The 20,960-nt window shown below is 37.6% G+C and overlaps 1 protein-coding gene across 2 annotated transcripts in view; it reads left to right on the top strand.

Moving 5' to 3' along the window:
* The window catches only part of cpne5b (copine Vb), a 177,392-nt gene that overhangs the window by 38,999 nt on the left and 117,433 nt on the right, over positions 1 to 20,960 (top strand). For both annotated transcript variants that reach the window (XM_084101389.1, XM_084101388.1), the window contains exons 2-3: positions 9,979 to 10,019; positions 11,151 to 11,197. In XM_084101389.1, the coding sequence (XP_083957515.1) occupies positions 9,979 to 10,019; positions 11,151 to 11,197 (88 nt within the window). The remainder of the gene's footprint in view (positions 1 to 9,978; positions 10,020 to 11,150; positions 11,198 to 20,960) is intronic.

Here is a 20,960-nt window from a genome sequence, read left to right as displayed (position 1 = left end):
CTGTAAAGTCAAAATTAAGTATGTGTTCTGAGTTTGTCACACCACAGAAAAATGTGTTATTAGCCACCCAGCCAAATTTGAATGATAAAAAAAGCCGGCAAGTAAAGTTACGTCGTTGTTCGGGAAACGCACCCCAGGCCGGCATTTTCTCCTTCTTTTCAGAAAGCGATGACGCACTCAAAACATCCGGTAGTTTGGGTTCTCCGTGAACTCCCTGGACCTCTTCTTCTCGTAAATACTATTGTATATTGTGCACGTTATTCTTTGATAGACATCAATGTCGTGATTTTAAATTATGTAGATAAAAAAACAGATGGGTTGTAAGGTAATAATCATTTATTTTTTTAGCCAGCAAGTGATTGATGCCCATGTCAATCTTTTTAGTTCTAATATTCCAACTGTTTTTGACGGACACAATAACATTTGTGAGGGGTGAACTACGTTTGATTTTTGGGTTATTATAAAATGTGCTGGAGACATTCAAAAGGCTTTTTTTGTAGTTCATTCTGCTTATTCATGTTTGGCTTGTCAAAAATGTTGCATTCAGCTGTCGCAAATACATTGACATTTGAAAATCAAGTTAATTCTGTACCGTTGTTTTTATTGTGTCTTATTACAAAAATCTAAACCCATGAAAATGCAGATCATGTAAATAATAGTGAAAAATATATATTTTTAAACCGTTGTTCCAATATTAGTTCAGTTTATTTTCTTATAAAGCACATTTCTAATGCCACAAGTGCAGCCTAAAGTGCTGTACAAAGCAATCAAGAAAACCAAACAAACCAACAGCTATTACCCCTTAGCAGATTTTGACTCTGCTATACGTTTTTCAACACAAGATGAAACCAGCATGAGTACAAAAAATGCATTTCTAATAATTTGCATACATTTTATGCTCTTCTCAACTTTTTTGCATTGCCAACGGTTGCTGTCGCTCATCTAGCCTCAAATCATCAACTCTTGTCGAAAATAAAAGACTTCTGGTAGCTTTGTCGTAGCAAATCGCTGTGTATTCTGTGTTAATGGGAATGCCATGAGCATTTCATATTTTCATGTTAAATATTCTGCACATAAACATGGATGAGTGTTATGGATGATGATGAGTTCAGAATAAATTTAGTAATGCAGATCTCTAAAATGTTTTGCAAAACCTTATCTGCCATCTGTGTTTATTCTGCATGCGAGGAAAGTAATAACGTTGCTGACATTTGGCCTCTGAGCAACCTTTCATGAAAGAGCAGGGCAGATTCATTTCCATATTGAAAATCCAGAGTGAATGAAAAGAAGAAAAATAGTTTGGCCTTTCCTGAAGGATATTGCTTGAATCATGTTAAAGTTTTAGGTAAGATTAGGTTTGGGGTTTGGTTCTGTGTAAATTAAATGCTTGTTTTCAGGTTGCGCACAATATCAACACAGGGTGGATACTGTACCAAATGGCATTTTTACAAACACACACACATACACACGCCCGCACACACACGTACCTAACGATATGTGAAAAACGTCTCAGGTCACAGGTTGTTTTACTGTAAAATACTGTAAAATTAGTTTTTTTGTAAGTAATGACTATATGATTAGTAATGAATTTTGCACATATGATTAAATTTTTTTATTTGTTTTTTTCTTATTTTGTCATCAGTAATGTACATTTGTGTTTTGTATTATATTTTTTGCTCTTTAGTTAATGTTTATTGCATCATTTTAGTTTCATATGTGTTGCCCTGATGTTGTTTTGTCTTTGTATGTGACCCTGTGCACCTTCTATATACGAGTATTCATCATGTTTTATGAACCGGCCACTTACGATGAACTCTGATTCATTGGGCCCTATTTTATTTTAACGATCTGAAACGCAAGTATCAAACGCGAAACGCAAGTAACTTTGTGGGCAGATCTTGGAAATCTAAAATGGTTTGGTCTGAAGTAGCTTCATTACTCATAGGTGTGGTTTGGGTGTAACGTGAAATAAACCAATCAGAGCATCATCTCACATTCCCTTTAAGAGCAGGCGCGCTTGTTCCATGGCGGATTGCTATTATAACAGCGGATTTGCCAGACGCACGCCAGGAGCGGTTCACAGCCGAGGAGACCGGCCGTAAAAGACAGAGAAGTGACATTGTATGGGGATGCGAGAAACCCACCCAAATTAGCTTCGGTTAAACAGGCGTATAATAATTAAGCTAGATTTATGCCTATTTTTTCACATCTTCATGGACACCATAATGATTTCCCTCGTGTGGTAATATTTTTCCTTGTAATTATGTATGGTTTGCAAAAATTGGAACTGCTGCATCTGTGTGTAGATGAGAGAAGCAAAGTGTGTGTGTGTTGTGCACACGCTACATTATGGCCAAGCATGCGCCCTTAAAATAGCATCTGAATAACGCGCCACTGACTTTAGACTAGGTTTCTCCTGGTCTGTGGCGGAATTGTTTTCTGAAACTGCAAAATAGCACCAGGGAACGTTTGTGCCGGAACACACCTCCTCTTTTCGCTGAACCGCCCCCGGGAGCGCAAGTTCATTCCCTAATTTACCGACGTGCGTCTGTGGAGGGAAAAGTCCGCTGTGCGCGGGTGCAAAATAGGAATGATACATGCGTCGGTGAACAAAGTCAATTGCGCTGGGTGCAAGATAGGGCCCATCATGTGACTTTATATTGTTCCATGTGTATTATTTTTTTTGTGATTATGATTTTTTTATTTTCAATCAATAAACAACATATCATACAGAAAGAGCATTCGGGTGAGAATAGAAATAAAATTAAAATAAAGTAAAATAAAAAACACACACATACGCACAGAACACAACACACTTAACAAACACTGGCAGCAAACTCATATTGACTGTAGAATATTCAAAGAAGCTCTTTAAGGGCAGAGGCTATATTTATCCAGGTGTTTACAGTGGTTGTCTTTGCCTTATTGATCTTTGCAGTTGTACACTCAAGGGAAACTATGTAATGAAATGAGACTATCCAAAATTGTTTCAAGTTTCACGTGTATTATTTTGGTGGTTGTCGGTGCCTTTTAAGGGAAAAAGGCAAATTTTGTATATTATATAACTTAACTAAATATACGGTTATAAGTTATAAAATATACAGGCATCCTGTAAAACAACATTGTCACCAGTGCTTTGTACCAAATGCAATAAGTCTTTTGAAAAGGTAGAAAATGTGAATATTTTAATCTTTGATATTGTGGATGTTGTGTATTGTTAGATGTATCGGGTGGATGCTGTCTGTTGTGTATTGTGTATTATTAACTGTTTTGTGATTGTATGACGAGACTAAAGACCAATTTTCAGCTAAGGCTGAACAATAAAGTACAACAAACTAATTAATTTGAGCCGGATCCTGTTCCAGAAAATGCCAGATTTTTGCGTTCCAGTATTTGTCTCTGAATGATCCGGCATAAACAAGTGCATGGCATGATGACAGTGCGTGCGTGTGAGAGACAGAGCGTGTGCAGGTTTATGCAGATGTATTTGGAGGTTGTGTTTAGAATTGTGATCAGCTTTCTAAAGTTCAAAATCATTCTCATTGGTTGGTGCTTTCTGCTAATTGTTTTGCTCACAAAAGAGAGTGTATATCTACCTGATGAATTATTCTAATAAAAATAAGTTAATATCGCCAATGTCAAAAAACATATTTTAATTTTCCATATCCACGAGTAAAGCTGATGGTGTTTCTGATCAAAAGAGATCCCGAAGATGAAACTGCGATACGGCAGCTATTAATTTACAAATTAAGCGCTGATTCTCACAGTTTTTTTTAGGTGAATTTCTGGCATTTTTACAATGAATTTCTGAATTTCAGTATTTTTTTTTACTGTAAATTTAATGGGATATTTTTTAAAGTTTATGTAAGTATCAAGGATATAATAGCAAACTAATCAGAGCACACATCACAGGATAAATGTGAACAAATATATTTGCACAACCAGAGACCTTATTTATGTAATTTTTAAATATTTTTTTACTATACATTGTGTCTGAATTTGTTTTATTTTAAATAAAAATACACCCAAAGACATGGCAAGTTGTAATATTCTTATATTCATATAATAATAAAATTATTTTTATTACAGTTGTTTTAACCCATTTATGTTTTACTTTTTATTTATTACAATGGTTTTTGTTGTTGTTCAATTTTATGATTTAAATTTAATCAGAAAATTTGATCATCAAAATACTTCATAAATGAAAATTACAATTATTTCAACAACAAATGGCAGTGTAAAAGAGGCTGTGAATGGTTAAATATGCACAAGACCAATCACAGTTCAGTGTGTAATGTAAAAAGATAAATTACAAAAAGTGTCCATAAATGAAACATACTAAATTACTGAGAGCACAAGCAGTGAGATGGCACAATTTTTTTCTTCTGTCAGTTCCTGTATTCCTGATGACTCGGGCCAACATGCTAATTATCATCTGCAGTGGATATAAACATGGTTGATTTAGGTAGATGAAAGGATTATGAGCAGAGAGATTCCTGTAGATGTGAAGGAGAGGTGAAGCAGAAACATGTAGGGTGAGGGCCTTTCCAGACGGATGCTGAGAGAATCTGTAATCACAGCTGCTTTTTTAGTGATACCAAAACCCCATATTTCCCTCTGATCATCTATTCTGCCTGAGTCCATCCTGAGTGTGTGTGTGGGTATGTGTGTGTAATCCTCATAATAGAAATGCCATCTCTGATTTAGAAGTTGAGATGTGATGACTGTTGTGCCGCTGGGAGTGAGGCAGAGCCATCGTCCTCATAGCTCATGTCAACAGAAGTGAAACTATAGCTATTGAATTAATATCTGTGTTCAGAGAAAAGATTTTTAAATGTTTTTGAAAGAAGTCTCTTATGCTCACAGAGGCTGCATTTATTTGAACAAAAATACAGTAAAAACAGTAATATTGTGAAGTATTATTACATTTTAAAATAGCTGTTTTCTATTATAATATTGTAAAATGGAATTTATTCCTGTGATCAAATGCTTATTTGTTGCTCAAGAAACATTTGTTTTTATTATTATTATCAACGTTGGAAACTGTTGTGCTACTTAATATTTTTGTGGAAACTATGGCACACTACCATTCAAAAGTTAGATTAAAAAAAATAAAGAATGAATACTTTTGTTAATATTTTATTTAAATGTATTTTTATTCAGAAGGAAAAAAAGTCACAAAATTAAGCAGCAAAAACATTTTCAACATTGACAATAATAAGAAGTATTATTAAATCTTTTTTTTACAACATGTAGCCTATATATAAGTCTCGGGTGTCCCCAGAATGTGTCTGTGATGTTTCAGCTCAAATTACACAACGGATCATTTATTAGGCCTATACCATGCCGGACGGAAGCAGTTCTGAAAAGTGTCAATGTGACGACACTAGGGTGATACTTCAGAAAAGGCCAATAAGAGTTGGCGGATATACGGGTAAAACAAGGTGGCTTGCATCCACTCATTCAGATTGGCTCTTCGGAGCCTGTGAATCTCTCTTCATTCACCTTAGAAGCTTTGCTGGATTCCTACGGTGCATTTCAGCGGTTCGCTCTCTCATACGCACAGATAAGTGCAAGAAAGTTCAATTACATTATCAGAGGCATTCTGGCGTGGAAGACTCACCTGGAATCCCACCAACAGGTGGTTGTGCAGACTGAGTCTGACGCTGAGATGGCTGCTGTGCTTGCCCGTGCTGCCGCAAACATCCGGCTTGTTGAGTGGATTCCTCCTGCCCCGAGCAATCACGGTTAGATGATTGGTTTCTGGTCTTGGATCACCTCACTCAGCCTCACTCTCCCACAGTTTTTTTTACTGGCAGAACACACTCCTCAGGTTCTTTCACCCTCACTACCCACAGCGGTATACTCAGGGATTACTCCAGCGCATCAAGGCTGAGCGGACGATTGTGTTGCTTCTGTGCCTACTAGGGATGTCACGACACCAAAATTCCAGTAGTTGGTACCGATACCATTACGATTTTACGGTTATCGTTACCAATTTCGGTACCACAGCAAAATCTGTTGGAACTATTTTTCCTATTTTATTTAACTATTTAAAAAAAAAAAAAAAAAAAAATCAATTACTATTATTTATGACGGTAATCATAAGTAAATAATACATATAAGCATTGCTGTTTAAACGTAAATATTGCTTATAAAAAAAATCAGGTGAAAAATAAGCAACCCTCTATCTTAATACATGGAGACGTAGCTAAATCTTCTGTATAGTAGCCTAATATAATTATTTCTGTCAATTTCTGAAAACAGCGCGAGCGTCACTCGTGCTTCAGTGTGTGTGTGTGTGTGTGTGTGTGTGTGTGGTAAATGAAACCGGGCATCTGTGCCATTCATTCACACAGAGACCAGCAGAACATGCAGGGTTAATATTTAAAAAGTCTTTTGCGGTTTAATATACACAGACACTATATATATCGTGGTATATATTGGCTACAGTGCTCCTAGTAAAAAAGTTAGTCTGGAGCCCCTCGCTTAGATAAACACGGAAGCGACTGAAAGCAGCTGCCTATTGGTAGGTACCGGTACTACAGAAATGCTGGTATCGTCACATTTTAAAAATTTCAGTACCGAAGAACTGGTACTTTTGACAACACTAGTGCCTACGACACGCCACCACCTAGAGGTTTTGTCTGAGACTCTCGTCCAAAGCCTGTAAGTTCACGTTATCCATGACAGCAAAGACCCAGCGCTCATTCAGAAACTACGCTCACTGTCGAATTCCGCCCTAGGAACGTCGAAGGGCACAGCTCAGGCATTTGGTCAGGCAATGTTCACTTTTTTTATTCTTTATTTTGGATTTTGGCGATGTCCAATTCTGTGGTCCAGGAGTGCTACCTAAGGCTCCACCTTAAGGATGCTTTCTCAACGCCCCATCTTCCTAGGAGGCCTATTCGGCGACACTGTGGAGGACTTTTGCCCAACAGTGGTGAAAAAAAAAAAAACAGATGGAGGATGTTAGATTTTCGCGGTGCACATCCTTGCACTCAATAGTCGAGGATATGCACTAGTTATGTGGAGGCAAAAAAAATGGCTTTCTCAACTTTCACAGACCGATACTATTGCAGGCCTTTGAAGAACGGTAGGTGTCTCAACACCTCATGGCCACCTGGATCAGGAAGCAAAGCTTTCTATATGGCAACACCGGCTCCGCCTCACCACAAAGTACCTACCACAGGTATGTCGAAAAACTTTTGTTTCATTGGTGCCCCTCTGGTAGAGTTTGGATGTGATTCGGCGAAGCACATGTGGTCCTGTTCGCTTCCAAGGAACCCTCCCATTGCCTACTGTAGTATTCCTTGTCCGAAGCTCAGCTCGGCATGGACGTGCTGGCACACATCTGGCCCCAAGGCCTTCGCAAGTATGCATTTCCCCCAGTGAGTCTGATTGCACAGACGTCGTGTAAAGGATGGAGGATAAAGAACAGGTTTTGATGGTTGGCCAGTATGGACTTGGTTCTCGGAGCTCATGCTCCTTGCGAAACCCCCCTTCTGGTGAATTCCAGGGAGGACCTTCTTTCTCGGGGCAGGGCACAATTTTGTTCCCACGTCCAGACCTCTGGAACCTCCATGCCTGGCCCTTGGACAGGACGTTGAAAAGACCTAAGTGGACAATCACCTACGGTGAATAGTGGCATCTGTTTGCAGATTGGTGTTCTTTCTGAGGGAAGACACACAGAGATGCACATTCGGATCAGTGCTTCCTTCTTGCAGAAGAGGTGGCTGTCCCCTCCGACCTTAAAAGTGTGTGTGGCTGCTATAGCGGCACATCACAGTGTAGTGAATGGTAAGTCCTTGGGAAAGTCATGACCTGATTATCAGGTTCTTTAAGAGGCACCAGGAGGTTTAAGTCCTCCAAGGAGAAGGTGGTGCTGCTAACTTAAATTGTCACACTGTAGAGCCCTGTTTTAATGTGAGTCAAACAACAAGAGAAAAACAGAAAATCACTTTCTGAACCACCTGCCCTGACAGAGAGCAAACATCTTAGCAACAAAAAAACATGTCTGATAATTACTGTTGGTTAAAAAAAAGTTTGGGTAGGATGTACACGAAGATCTGCTGCAATTAGAAACCGAGATAACAATCTACCACAGTTCCAAAGATATAATAAAAATCCACATAGTACTGTAAACAATTGCTGCAAAACTCTTGTTTGGTCTCTAGAGTGTAGTCCAATCTCTGGTGTGGGAGTATGTGACAGTTTCTAGTTTCTGGATGAATGAATGTTGCATAGAATAAGAGAAACTTTTGTAAACTTGCACAAAAAGTACTGTAGTGTACATGGTACAGTCATGGTATTATATAATACTATGGTACTTCGATATATACCATGGTACTTGATGATTATCTTATGATGCTATTCACAGGGTACACTAATGTGATTAAAAGAATACCATGTTACTATCATGGTACATATCAAAAACAAACTTGAGATTGCCATGGTACATGTCCACATTAAAGTAAATGCTGGTTTACTGGCTGCAAACCAAATATACATATGAAGATTTGCCATTGATCATGTGATTTTTGAGTGGCATGTCCTCATGATTATTTTATAAAACCATTATAAAAGTTCATTTTCAAAGTGAATTAAGGTGTCATTATTATAGTTTTTTTTTTGTTAGTATATTCCAGTATCTGATTTGTGCTCTTGTTTTTTTGGTGTGTTTTTTGTGTGTTTTTTTTGTTATCAGGTTTCAAGTTTTTAAAATACATTTGCAAACCTCTTCTTATTTGCATACTTCGGTGGTTAGTAAACTTGGCTATTGGATTGATTGGACAACAGCAGTGGTGTAGTCTAGTTTTTTGTAGTGAGTATACTGTAATATCCCCAATCCCAAAAATTGAGTTAGACCGAACTTTTATTTTGGTGGGTTTTAGGCATTTGAGTTTCTGTGTGTTTTAATAAACTATTATTATTATTATTATTATTATTATTAGGCCTGAAGTATACTTTACTGTGCAATAGTAATATATTTCTGTTATAATTTCTTCAAGTTATACCGAACTTTTATTTTGACAGGTTGTCGTAAAGACATAACAGTTCTATGTGTATGAAACGAATGAATGATAGTTTTATCAAATGAAATGGTGAAATTCTCGTCAAGTTACTCTAATAGCAGCTCTGCGATGAAATGCACATGTGTAGCCTACATCATGTCTCAATACAGTGAAACGCTGAAAACACCACGAGCGTGAGTCACGCGTGCTTCTGTGTGTGTGTGTGTGTGTTTGTGTGTGTGTGTGTGTAACAGTTAGTGGAGCACACATTGAGCGCTCATTCCCAGAGACGCGTAGAACAATTGCAGTCTCTTTTAGCTTTAATATTCATAGACACTAGTCCATATCGAGATTTGATTCATTGTACAGCCCTACTTTTGATTTATTCATTCAAAAATAGCCAAATTCCATGACGTTTCGTGACTGGATTCCGCGATTCGATCCACTGGACAACAGTATTTTTTTATTATTATTTATACTAATAATACTTAGTATTAATATACTTAGTATAGTATTTATGTTTAGTTTAATTTTTAGTTTTAATAAAAGCTTGAACATCTATTTAAAAACAGAAAAGGAACATATAGTGAAGCATTTGCCATCACATTGTGACATTTTTAACCTTTTAGCTCACATGTTGAAAGTGAAACTGTTTTTTAGCAGCGATATCACTGCTACTGTAGTTCAATTGACAAATGTGATGTTATTTATTAAATGCTTATGTTACTTGTAACTTGAGGTTTAAACATGTGAAAATGCCATGGGTATTTTTAAGGCAGCCTGCAGTCAACACTTTGTCTTGAAATGTTATCCTGATATCTGCTTTTGTGGAATTCCAATAATACAGTTTAATGAAATTGTCAAAAAGCCTCTTCAGTAAAGCTTCAAATGTCAGTGTGTCACTGATAGCGTTTAATCAAGCTGTCAGAATTATACTGATCTTGTTTTTTTTCTTTCTCTGCAGGAATCTTTTAGACAGAGACACGTTCTCCAAATCTGATCCACGTGAGTACAGCCAATGGAAGATTGTCTTTTCATTTTATACTCTTTCTGCATTAATTAGCGACCCCCACTCGTTTTCTTCTTGATCTCCTGTCTTTCGCTTCTCGTCAAACACCAGCGTGATTCTGATGAATTCTTCTCATCTGCAAAGCTCTGCGTGTATCCGATTATCCTGAATGAAACATGAACTCAGAATGGCAGCAAGCTCTCATCTGCTGGAGTGGTAGACAGGGAGTTATAATAAAGGAATAGTTCACCCAAAAATTAAAATTTAGCTCAACTTCACAACATTTTCAAGTGCCCTATTATACTTTTTCAAAAATTACCCTTCATGCAGCGCGTAATATAGCTTTTAGAGCAGAGTAGACCAATCACAACAGACTGGGCCATCTGACCAATCAGAGCAGAGTAGACCAATCACAACAGACTGGGCCATCTGACCAATCAGAGCAGAGTAGGCTTGTGGAAAGGAAGGGTTTAGAGAGACTGAATCTTCGAACACACCTTTTTCAGACTCTTTGAGAAGTGAGTCGATAGATGCTTGTAAACCTATTGATTAGGTTTACAAGCATTAGGAATACAAGCATTACAAAATTAGGAATCTTTAAAATGGCAAAATAGAGCCACTTTAAAACCGTATGACTTTCTTCAGTGATACACAAAAGAGAAATGTTGAAGAATGCAGCTTCTACATAATGAACATGAATAAGGATCACCATAAAAGTGTCATAAAGATATACATTATTAATTTTGCCAATGGTATTTTATATAAATAGAAATGAATTGAAAAAGTAATTAATTAAATGTTTCCACATTTATTGTTTTTCAACTAGTATTGAAATGATTGAGCATTTGACAACATAATTCCATTTCTGTTTTCCTAATACCATTACAGAAGCAGACTCATTAAAAAACGTCACTGATGTCAGCCTTGATGTGTTGCATTTTAAGGCATCATGAATGGATGCATATCTAGACTGACAAGATTTTCAGTAAATAACAACAATTTTTATAGTTTCATATCTCATATCTGAAATGTTAATTTGAGAAGTTCATATTATTGTTTAATTTCTGTATTTTTGTATATAAGTGAACATTGGCACTAAAGTTTTGCTATTTTTGTCCCTTTTACAGTGTGTGTGTTGTACACTCAGGGTGTGGAGACCAAGCAGTGGAGAGAGGTACGTACGTACACACACACACACACACACACACACACACACACACACACACACACACACACACACACACACACACACACACACATACACACACACACACAAGTCAAGTCAAGTCAAGTCAAGTCAAGTCAAGTTTATTTATATAGTGCTTTTCACAATACAGATTGTATCAAAGCAGCTTCACAGTATTAAATTAAAATAATACATCAATGCTTGTTTCTAGTGGAAAATGTCCACATTTGGTAATGCTGATCAATAGTATTGTTGATTGATTAATTAAATTAAATATCCCAAATATCCCCAACTGAGCAAGCCAAAGGCAACAGTGGCAAGGAACCGAAAAACTCCATCTGGTGACCTAATGGAGAAAAAAAAAACCTTGGGAGAACCCAGGCTCAGTCGGGGGCCAGCTCTCCTCTGGCGTTTATGAACTAGAGGTCGGATTTAACTGTAAGATTAAAAGTATTATATGAATGCCTGGCTGAAGAGATGCGTCTTTAATCTAGTTTTAAACTGGGAGAGCGAGTCTGAGCAACGAATAGTATCAGGAAGTCTATTCCAGAGTTTTGGAGCTAAATGTGAAAATGCTCTCCCTCCTTTGGTGGACCTAGATATCCTAGGTATGACCAAAAGCCTCGAGTTTAGTGATCTTAAAGAGCGCGATGGATTATAGGGCGATAGAAGATCCGTTAAATAGACTGGAGCTAAACCGTTTAGGGCTTTATAAGTCAGTAACTAATTTTTCTGCATCAGAAACTGATAGCATATTACGTAGCTTAGCAATGTTTCTAAGGTGGAAAAAGGCTGTTCTTGTAACATATGAAATATGATTTTCAAAAGACAGGTTGCAGTCTAGTATAACACCTAGGTCTTTTACTGTAGAGGATAAAGTAACAGGACATCCTACTATGTTAAAGTTGTAGTGTGAGAGGTTTTGTGGGCGGTTTTTTAAACCGATGATTAGTACCTCTGTCTTGTCTGGATTTAATAAAAGAAAATTGTGCGTCATTCAATCTTTTATATCTTTAACACACACACACACACACACACACACACACACACACACACACACACACACACACACACACACACACACACACACACACACACATTAACTGTTCCCATCTTGCATTGCTATGGTTTCATGTCTGGTATTGTTGTCCAATCAGGCGTGTCGGTTCTCCCCGCACCAGCATGCGGTCAAGCGTCTGCTCTTCCTCTCCTGTACACCATCAAAACACCTCCAGTGTCTTATCAATAACAAGCAACACCCAGTTCAGCGCCTGTACATCAGCGCTCAGTTCTGTCTCGACCTGCTGCACAGAGCAAGGGTTGTTTCTCCAACAGTGTTGTTGTAGCGATGAGTCAGTGTCCGTACTTCCCAATTCGAGGTAATGAATCAGAAGAAGACTGTCTTGCTGGGTGCTGCTGTTCTGAACAGTGTTTTTCCCACTAGGTTCGTGATAAGAGCTGGTACTCTGTCATTTGGTCATTTTACCCTCTAAATAGCTTCAGAAGTATGATACATATTATCTTTAATAGCATTAAAGATTTAAATAAGTGGTGCCACTGTTATCTTACGCCAGAATAGCTACATGGCTAAATCTGTGTGGCTTAACTATGTCCTCTAATGCAAAGACTTGTTTTCTCTCAATGACAGACCAAATATAGTAAACGAATACATTTTGACATTTGCCTCACATAACCAACTCAATATGACTTTTCTGATGTCGTAAACATGCTCAGTTCTTCACCTGGTACAGCACTGCACTTCAGATTCAGAGCGCTTGGGTACGAGTCCCTTGAAACATGATTCACGACACTCAATAAAAGAGCTCAACACTTGCAGAAGCAGCTAAAATGTCATGATTGCTTCAGCAAATGGGTTTTTTATTATTTCCGGCGAGCATTGGTTGGAAATATTCAGTGACCCTCAGGTGGGTCAACTGAAAGAAATTTCTGTCAGTAATCTTCAAAGAACAATTGTCTGGCTATCGTCTCATGCAAAGTGAACTTAACTAACTCTTAAAGACTTTTTAAACACAAACAGGAGTTTTTGTTATTGTGATTTTATATAAATTAGTTGATTTCCATGCTTTAAAGTGCTCATGTATATCCATTAGAGCTGTCAACAGATTAATTGTTTAAATCACGATTAATTGCACACTTGTCGTGAAATTAAGCATACGCAATTTAATATGTTCATTTGGTCATCATTTGCAGTATCCAGCAAAGTAAACCATGAGATTGAAGGGTGATTCTCACAAAACTTTATTTTCTACAAGCTTTTTTAGGGTTAATACTTGGAAACTCCAAAAGGTCACCAATGACCAAATTATATAAGGTGTCCATAATTCATAAATGTATGCACACCAAAGCACCCATTAAAAAAACATTACAGAAAAAATCTTCTCAGAATTCATAGTGTATTGCAGGGGCGGTTGTAAGGTCAGTGGATATTCGGGACTTTAGCCCACACTAAAATTGGGTATTCTTATGAAAAGGAATTAATTAATTAATTATAAAAGCAATTTAAGGGAATAAAGAAAAAGAAAGCCTTATTGTATTAGTGAAATAATTTAAACTTTTTGCAAATAATATTTTATTTTATTTTATTTTATTTTAAGTATGCATACATTCTCTCTACATGAATCAAGGAAGTTAGCATATTTTCATATTCATATTCAAAAAGGCAAAATTGAAAAAAAAAAAAGTTGAGTAATTTGCGTCACCGGACATTTCTATTGTATTTACAAATATAAATGTTTATCTACTTACATTTTACTAGGCATTCGTTCACTGATAACACCCTTCTGTGAACGGTAAGTCCCACCTTCTTTAAAGGGGTGGTTGATTATGATTTCACTTTTCTAACTTTAGTTATTGTGTAATGCTGCTGTTTGAGCATAAACAACATCTGCAAAGTTACGAAGCTCAAAGTTCAAAGCAAAGGGAGATATTTGCTTTTAAAGAAATCGCTTTTTAAAGGAGAACTCTGGTCAATTTTAACATTGAGCTCATTTTTTTGTAAATTTGGAGTGCTGTCAGTACAGAGAACAACGACAAAATTCCATGTTATCCTCTTTTTAAAATTTGCACCCTGTTGACTTCAATGGGGCAAGTTTTAAACCTGCTTTTAGCCTCTTAACATCCTTGATGTGTCATTACAAGTGCCCAGCCATGTGAGTGATTCCTTTCAGAGTGAACACGGTGAATCTGACTGCAGTAGATGTGAAAGATATGAATAAAAATGATAATAATTCAGGCAGCGCTCATACCTGTATTTATTTCCTATTTTCGGTTGAAGTCCACAGTAGTCGATTGTCGAGTTCTCCACTGTTGCTTAGTTACCTATGATCACGCGCGTGAACTCGACAATCGACTACTGTGGACTTCGACCAAAAACAGGATGTAAATACAGGTATGTGCACTGGCTGAATTAACATCACTTTTATTCATATCTTTCACATCTACTGCAGTCAGATTCACCGTGTTCACTCTGAAAGGAATCACTCACATGACCTGTGCACTTGTAAAGACACATCAAGGATGTTAAGAGGCTAAAAGCAGGTTTAAAACTTGCCCCATTGAAGTCAACAGGGTGCAAATTTTAAAAAGAGGATAACACAGTGTAGGCAACACCGATTTTTGTCGTTGTTCTCTGTATTGACAGCACTCCAAATTTACCAAAAAATGAGCTCAATGTTAAAATTGACCGGAGTTCTCCTTTAAGGACTACAACAAACGGCTGGTAGAGACTACACGACATTCCTCCCGGGTTAGTGACATCACCAACCCTAAAATTTACATAAACCCCACCCCCCGAAACACGATTTATAGATTATCAAGACAGAATATGCTAATCAATGACTAGAAGATAACTACACATCAGCTACATAAATTCATCAACTAACCATTCCTAAACATGCTGTTGCATTCTACATGTTGTCACTTCTTCTTGAGTCTCTCCATCATTATCTGAATCCGGTTTGAACATAAAAGGCTTAAAGTTTTTGACATTTCCAGTGGATATCTGTGTGAGGTAAAATGACACAAGCTGTTGAAGCTCCGCCCTCTGTGCCGGGAGCAGCAGCTCATTTGCTTTTAAAGGAACAGACACAAAACGGTGCGTTTTTGCTCACCCTCAAAAATGTACAATTTTAACATGCTATATAAAAATATCTGTGGGGTATTTTGAGCTAAAACTTCACATACACACTCTGGGGACATCAGAGACTTATTTTACATCTTGTGAAAAGGGCATTATACCACCCCTTTAATAATTTTGACATTGATGAGCTAGAACACTGAACTTTTAGTCATCCTAACAACAAACAGAGCGGTGCGTAATGGAGTGCATCAGAGCAGCATCAAGAATATCAAATACATTGCAGTGAATCTCTTATTTGCATCTTAAAGGGATGGTTCGGAGAAAAATCAACCTAGGGTCCTTTGCACCATGACCTCGAGCCAAACACCCCCCAGAAGCCTTTTATCCCTTGGCTGAACATTATTAAAGTTAGAGCTTATTAAGAGATATCAGCCGAATGGCTTAGTGCAGGCACTAATGGATCCTATGATGTATCTTGTAAATTACCCCACTAATAATGCCCAGAATGGTGCCAAACTTCTACTTCATAAAACGAGGCATTGGAAAGTTTGTAAGTACTTCAGGAGTTTATTTAAATAACTCTTGCCTGACGGCTCATGCTACTGCTAACCCGCACGTCGAGGTCACTTCCGTGTTTTGGGAAAAGCACGTAAAAGTCCTGGCAGAAAGCGATGCATAAGGATGTAGTGTAACGACGCCCAGTTCCAGGAATGCACTAATACGACCGGGTTAGCGGTAGCATTAGCCATCAGGCAAGTGTTATTTAAGTAAACTTCTGATGTACTTACAAACTTTCCAATGCCTCGTTTTATGAGTACAGAACCTATTTGTACTACTGTAGAAGTTTGGCACCATTCTGGGCATTATTAGTGGGGTAATTTACAAGATACATCATAGGATCCATTAGTGCCTGCACTAAGCCATTCTGCTGATATCTCTTAATAAGCTCTAACTTTAAAAATGTTCAACCAAGGGTTAAAAGGCTTCTGGGGGGGTGTTTGGCTCGAGGTCATGGTGCAAAGGACCCTAGGTTGATTTTACTCCAAACCATCCCTTTAAGTTTATTGCCAATGATAATGACAGGTTTGCGAAAGTGCAGAACTCGGTGAGCTCATGCAAAGCACATCTTAAGCACAGCGACTCATTTAAACGCCTCTGATTGGCCGATGCGTTCAACAGACATGTCTGTGATTGGCTACAATGCTCAACACTGCAAAAGCACGTTGTAAGTACCTTTAATTAAAAAAAACCAAACTGTAATATGCACTTTTCATGATTAAGTAATCGCGGCAGCTGCAATCTTATTCACATTTGTTTTTCTGATTAATTGTTTTACTCTATGAGAAAGACAAGGTAACAAAATATTTGGGGCTTTACTAAAAACACCCGGGGCTTAAGCCCCCTTAGCCCAGCACTAGCGCCATCCCTGGTGTATGTGTACAGTGCAACAGTAAGGAGCTTTTAGACAAGTCATACTGAACAGGACCACATGGAGATGCCATAAAAACCCTAAACCAAACACCTTGACCTGACTGCATGTGCCAACTACAGTACACGCATCTATTCAGAGTTATTAAACACAGCAACATACACATGACATATCAAAACATTATCCTGAATGTGTGTGGAAACAATGTGAATGGGCTGAAATGTGGATAAATACAATGTGCGATCAGTGCATCAAGAGCGCACATACACTTTTTTTTGTCCATCAATATAACGGACTCAAATGTGCAGTAAGTGTGTTATGACTCCTGTACGTGACCGCAATCGTCTTTACCTTGATTATAATCTACATCCATCAAAACTTCACTAGCGAGACACTGGTTTGCGTATCATCTGGCCAAAAAGCGGTGACATTACATTAATGACGCAATTTCACGTCCTTCTGTAATTTATTTGCATTAAATTATTTGGTTACACTTTATTTTACTGTATGTGTACTTACAGTGTACTCACCCAAGAAAGTACTGGTAATATAAGGGAACTACATGGGTTTAAGTAAGGTAGGGGTGGGTTTAGGGTAGGTACATAGTTATAACCCAGTTATTAGGGGCCAAGCACCGAAGGTGCGGAGGCACCTATTGTATCTGTTCCATTTCTTATTATTATTCTTCCGCCATGGGAGTCTATGGCAGCCCATAGAACCGATTGCGGGAAAGTTGTTTTGGTTTGACATTCTGATAGAGGACAGTCCCAACATTAAATACACCAATTTTGGTGTTTCTAAGTCATTCCCTCTAGCGCCACCACCTGTCCAAAGTTTCACTTTTATTTTGCTAATAACTTTTGAACCGTAAGGCCAATCAACAAAATTATTTTTTCCTCTGATTCCTGAGCTCATGCCGATTCAATTGCACCCTATGACTTTTCCGTAATAATGACTTTTCTTTTCATTTTCCGTAATAAAAATATGGCCGCCATTTTGAATCATTCGAAAAACCTACTTTTTCGAACTCGTCCTAGATGGTTTGTCCGATTTGCACGAAAATTGAACCAGATCATCTTCAGGCAGTGTTGACAAAAAGTTAAGGAATTCAAATTGATTCGTCAAACCGTTTTCAATAAACACATGAACAAATTTTACGTAGCGCTTGCGAAAACAGTCGTAGGGCTGTATCTCCGCAACGCTTTATCGGATTCAGACCAAACTTGGTACATGTCATCACAAGCATGACCTGAGGCAACATGCTGCGTTTCGGCGCAGCGCCACCTACTGGTCCGGAGATATGAAAAATGGCTATTTTTGCTTATAACTTCTGAACAGTTTGTCCACAATTCATAAAATTGGTCTCGTTAGATTCAGGGTAACATGCCGATTCGAATGATATCCAATTTTACCATATCGGCCATTTTGACTGTCGGCCATTTTGAATTTTGTGCTAAAATGCTGTATTTTAAGAATGCATGAACGAATTGTTACGAAACTTGGTATGGGTCATCAGCGATGTCCTGAAGGAGCGTGATAAGTTTCGAAACAGCGCCACCTAGTGGTGAATTTATTTTTTCAAATGCTTATAACTTTGGATGTGATCAAATTATTTTCACGAAACTCATCTCATTCGACTCCTGAATCGTTGCCGAGTCCAACGATACCAAACATGCTAGGTTTCGCCTTACGGTTTGTGTAGCGTTGTGATTTAGCGCTTAAAAAACATTAGGCGATATCTTTGAAACCGTTTGTCCGATCGAGACGAAACCACCGTCAGAAGTTTGGAATCATAGCTTGTTAACTTAATAACATTGCCCAAATGCGAAAATATTGATAGTAAGGGGTAGTAAAATTAAATCAAAGTCATGTGTCAGTCATTTTTTACGTCTTTTTCCATATAAATGTCTATAACTCTGAAGTGAATTGAGATATTTTCACCAAAATTGACACACATATGTATGGGCTCACTCTGAGGACACATAAAAAAAATTGTGGGACTGAGCCTCTTGGTGGCGCTATAATAGAACAAAACATGAAATTCCCATTGACTTCAATACAGTTTTGTGAAATAAAATGCTATACTAAACAAATGCATTGGTGTAATATTACGAAACTCAGAATGTGCCTTCAGCACCATCCCCTGAAGGTACTCAAAATATTTCGAAACAGCGCCACCTAGTGGTCAAAAGTTATAACAAAATTACCAAAAAGGCTAATAACTTTTGCATAAATCTGGCTATTGAAATGCCACTGGTCTTAATAGATTCCTTGGGTCAAGCCGAGAACATGGATACCAAGTTTTCCTTATTTGGCCGAACTTCCTGTCCGCCATCTTGATTTTCAGTCAAAACCTACTTTTTCAAACTCCTCCTAGACCGTTTGTCCGATTTTCACCAAAATCGAATCGTATCATCTCCAGACCGTGCCGACTAAAAGTTATGGATTTCGTGTCGATAGACGAAACCGTTTTCGTATAGCGCAGCAGCAAAGTTGAGGCATGATGCTAATAGCACTATTCAGGCTTTATCTCTGCAATGCCTTGACATATTAACACCAAACTTTGTATGTGTCATTGTCACTTCACTCTGACCACATCACATCAGTTTTGTAACTGCGCCACCTATTGGTCGAAAGTGATAATCCATAAAATCATATTTTTAATTATTGTTTCTATGATTTTTCAGGCATTTTGCATAAAATCCTCTTTAAAGTCTTTAATTGCTCATTGTTGCAGTTGGTCTGACACTTTCAGCAATGTTGGCATGTCTTGTCGTCTTATTCTGCTTGGCCCCGGTAATTGCTGCTTGCAGCTATATTTGTAATTGCTATTATAAGTACATAGTATTTACAGGACTGTAAAATAAAGTGCAACCAATTATTTGAATGCATTTATCGCATATGTAAACACTTTAACGCAGACAGCCCTAATATACATATAACATTCTTTTGTGTAACACAAAAGAAGATATTTTAAAGAATGTTCACACTGTTCTTATGATAAAAGCATACAGACACTACAAACTTTTCATAAAGTTCATAATGATGAAAAATCATCAAAAGAGCAGCTGAAATGTGGTCTATATGATTCATACGCTATATTCCAAGTCTTCTGAAGTCATGCGATAAAATAGTTTTTTGAAAAATTCAGGACGGTAATCCCTAAAATATGTGACAAATTTCATTAGTTCTCACATGTCTTTTAAAGTGCCAAATGTGCCTCTGTGTGGATGTGTGAATGATTTTTAGAGCTGTAGTGGGAGTGAAAGATTTTCAGTGAATTACTTCCATTTTAAATCTTCTGACTGAAATGTAAGGTCTTGAACCACATGAGTGTGTGTGTGTGTGTGTGTGTATATATATATATATATATATATATATATGTTGTAGTAATTATCAGAACTAGTATAAACCTCAATATAACCGCAACTGATAAAGAAATCACTGTTTTTCCATCTGAATTTCATTTCTGATTTGAAAACTCACACTTCTCAAAATGTTAAATACAACACAGAGGTCCTTGTATTAAAAAAAATGAAATTTCTCCTCCAGTGCCTTGTCCCCTGACTGTAACATATAAAGCTGAGAGCTGGAGCAGACCTCATACACCGGCTGAATATTTGTAGAGTTTCGTGTAGGCGATGACAGCTCACCACAGCAATAAATCCTGGCACATTTCGCTTCTCAGCTGTCTATTTTTATAATCAATCTGCTCATATTCTGATGAACAGGAGAGACTGTCATTAAAGAGTTCAGGTGATCTGAATGAAAGGTTATTATTTGTGATTTTTGGATTTTGCTTTCATTTCTTGCTTATGGAATGTTATGGGAATCACAGATCCCTTTATAATTGGATAAAACATGCAAGGACATAAACTTATATCAGTCTGGCCATGTTGTTGAGTTAAATTTCAGTCTTCAGGTGTGATAAAGAGGTACTTTTGCCTTTTAACCCTCAATAATACACGCATTTGAACAACAGGAGATGATAAGTGCTGGTTCTGTTCACGGTCACTCTATCTCACACTATATAACACAGATACACTTTACAGAACTGACAGGCATGGTCTCCTCAACTCATTTCTGTGAGGATCTTGACTGGTTTTCTGTACTGAGAAGAGGTTTTGGGCCTTTTTATTATATAGGCTTCAGTGCTTTCATGACATCCTGCCCAGTGTCCATGCAATCCCTGCGCAAGAGCTCGCTTTCTGACAGAACCATCA

The sequence above is a fragment of the Abramis brama genome, assembly GCF_963993115.1.
Source record: "Abramis brama genome assembly, chromosome: 23".
Classification (NCBI taxonomy): Eukaryota; Metazoa; Chordata; class Actinopteri; order Cypriniformes; family Leuciscidae; genus Abramis; species Abramis brama.
Note: the sequence above shows the minus strand (reverse complement) of the source record. Positions and strands in the feature narration are given on the sequence as shown.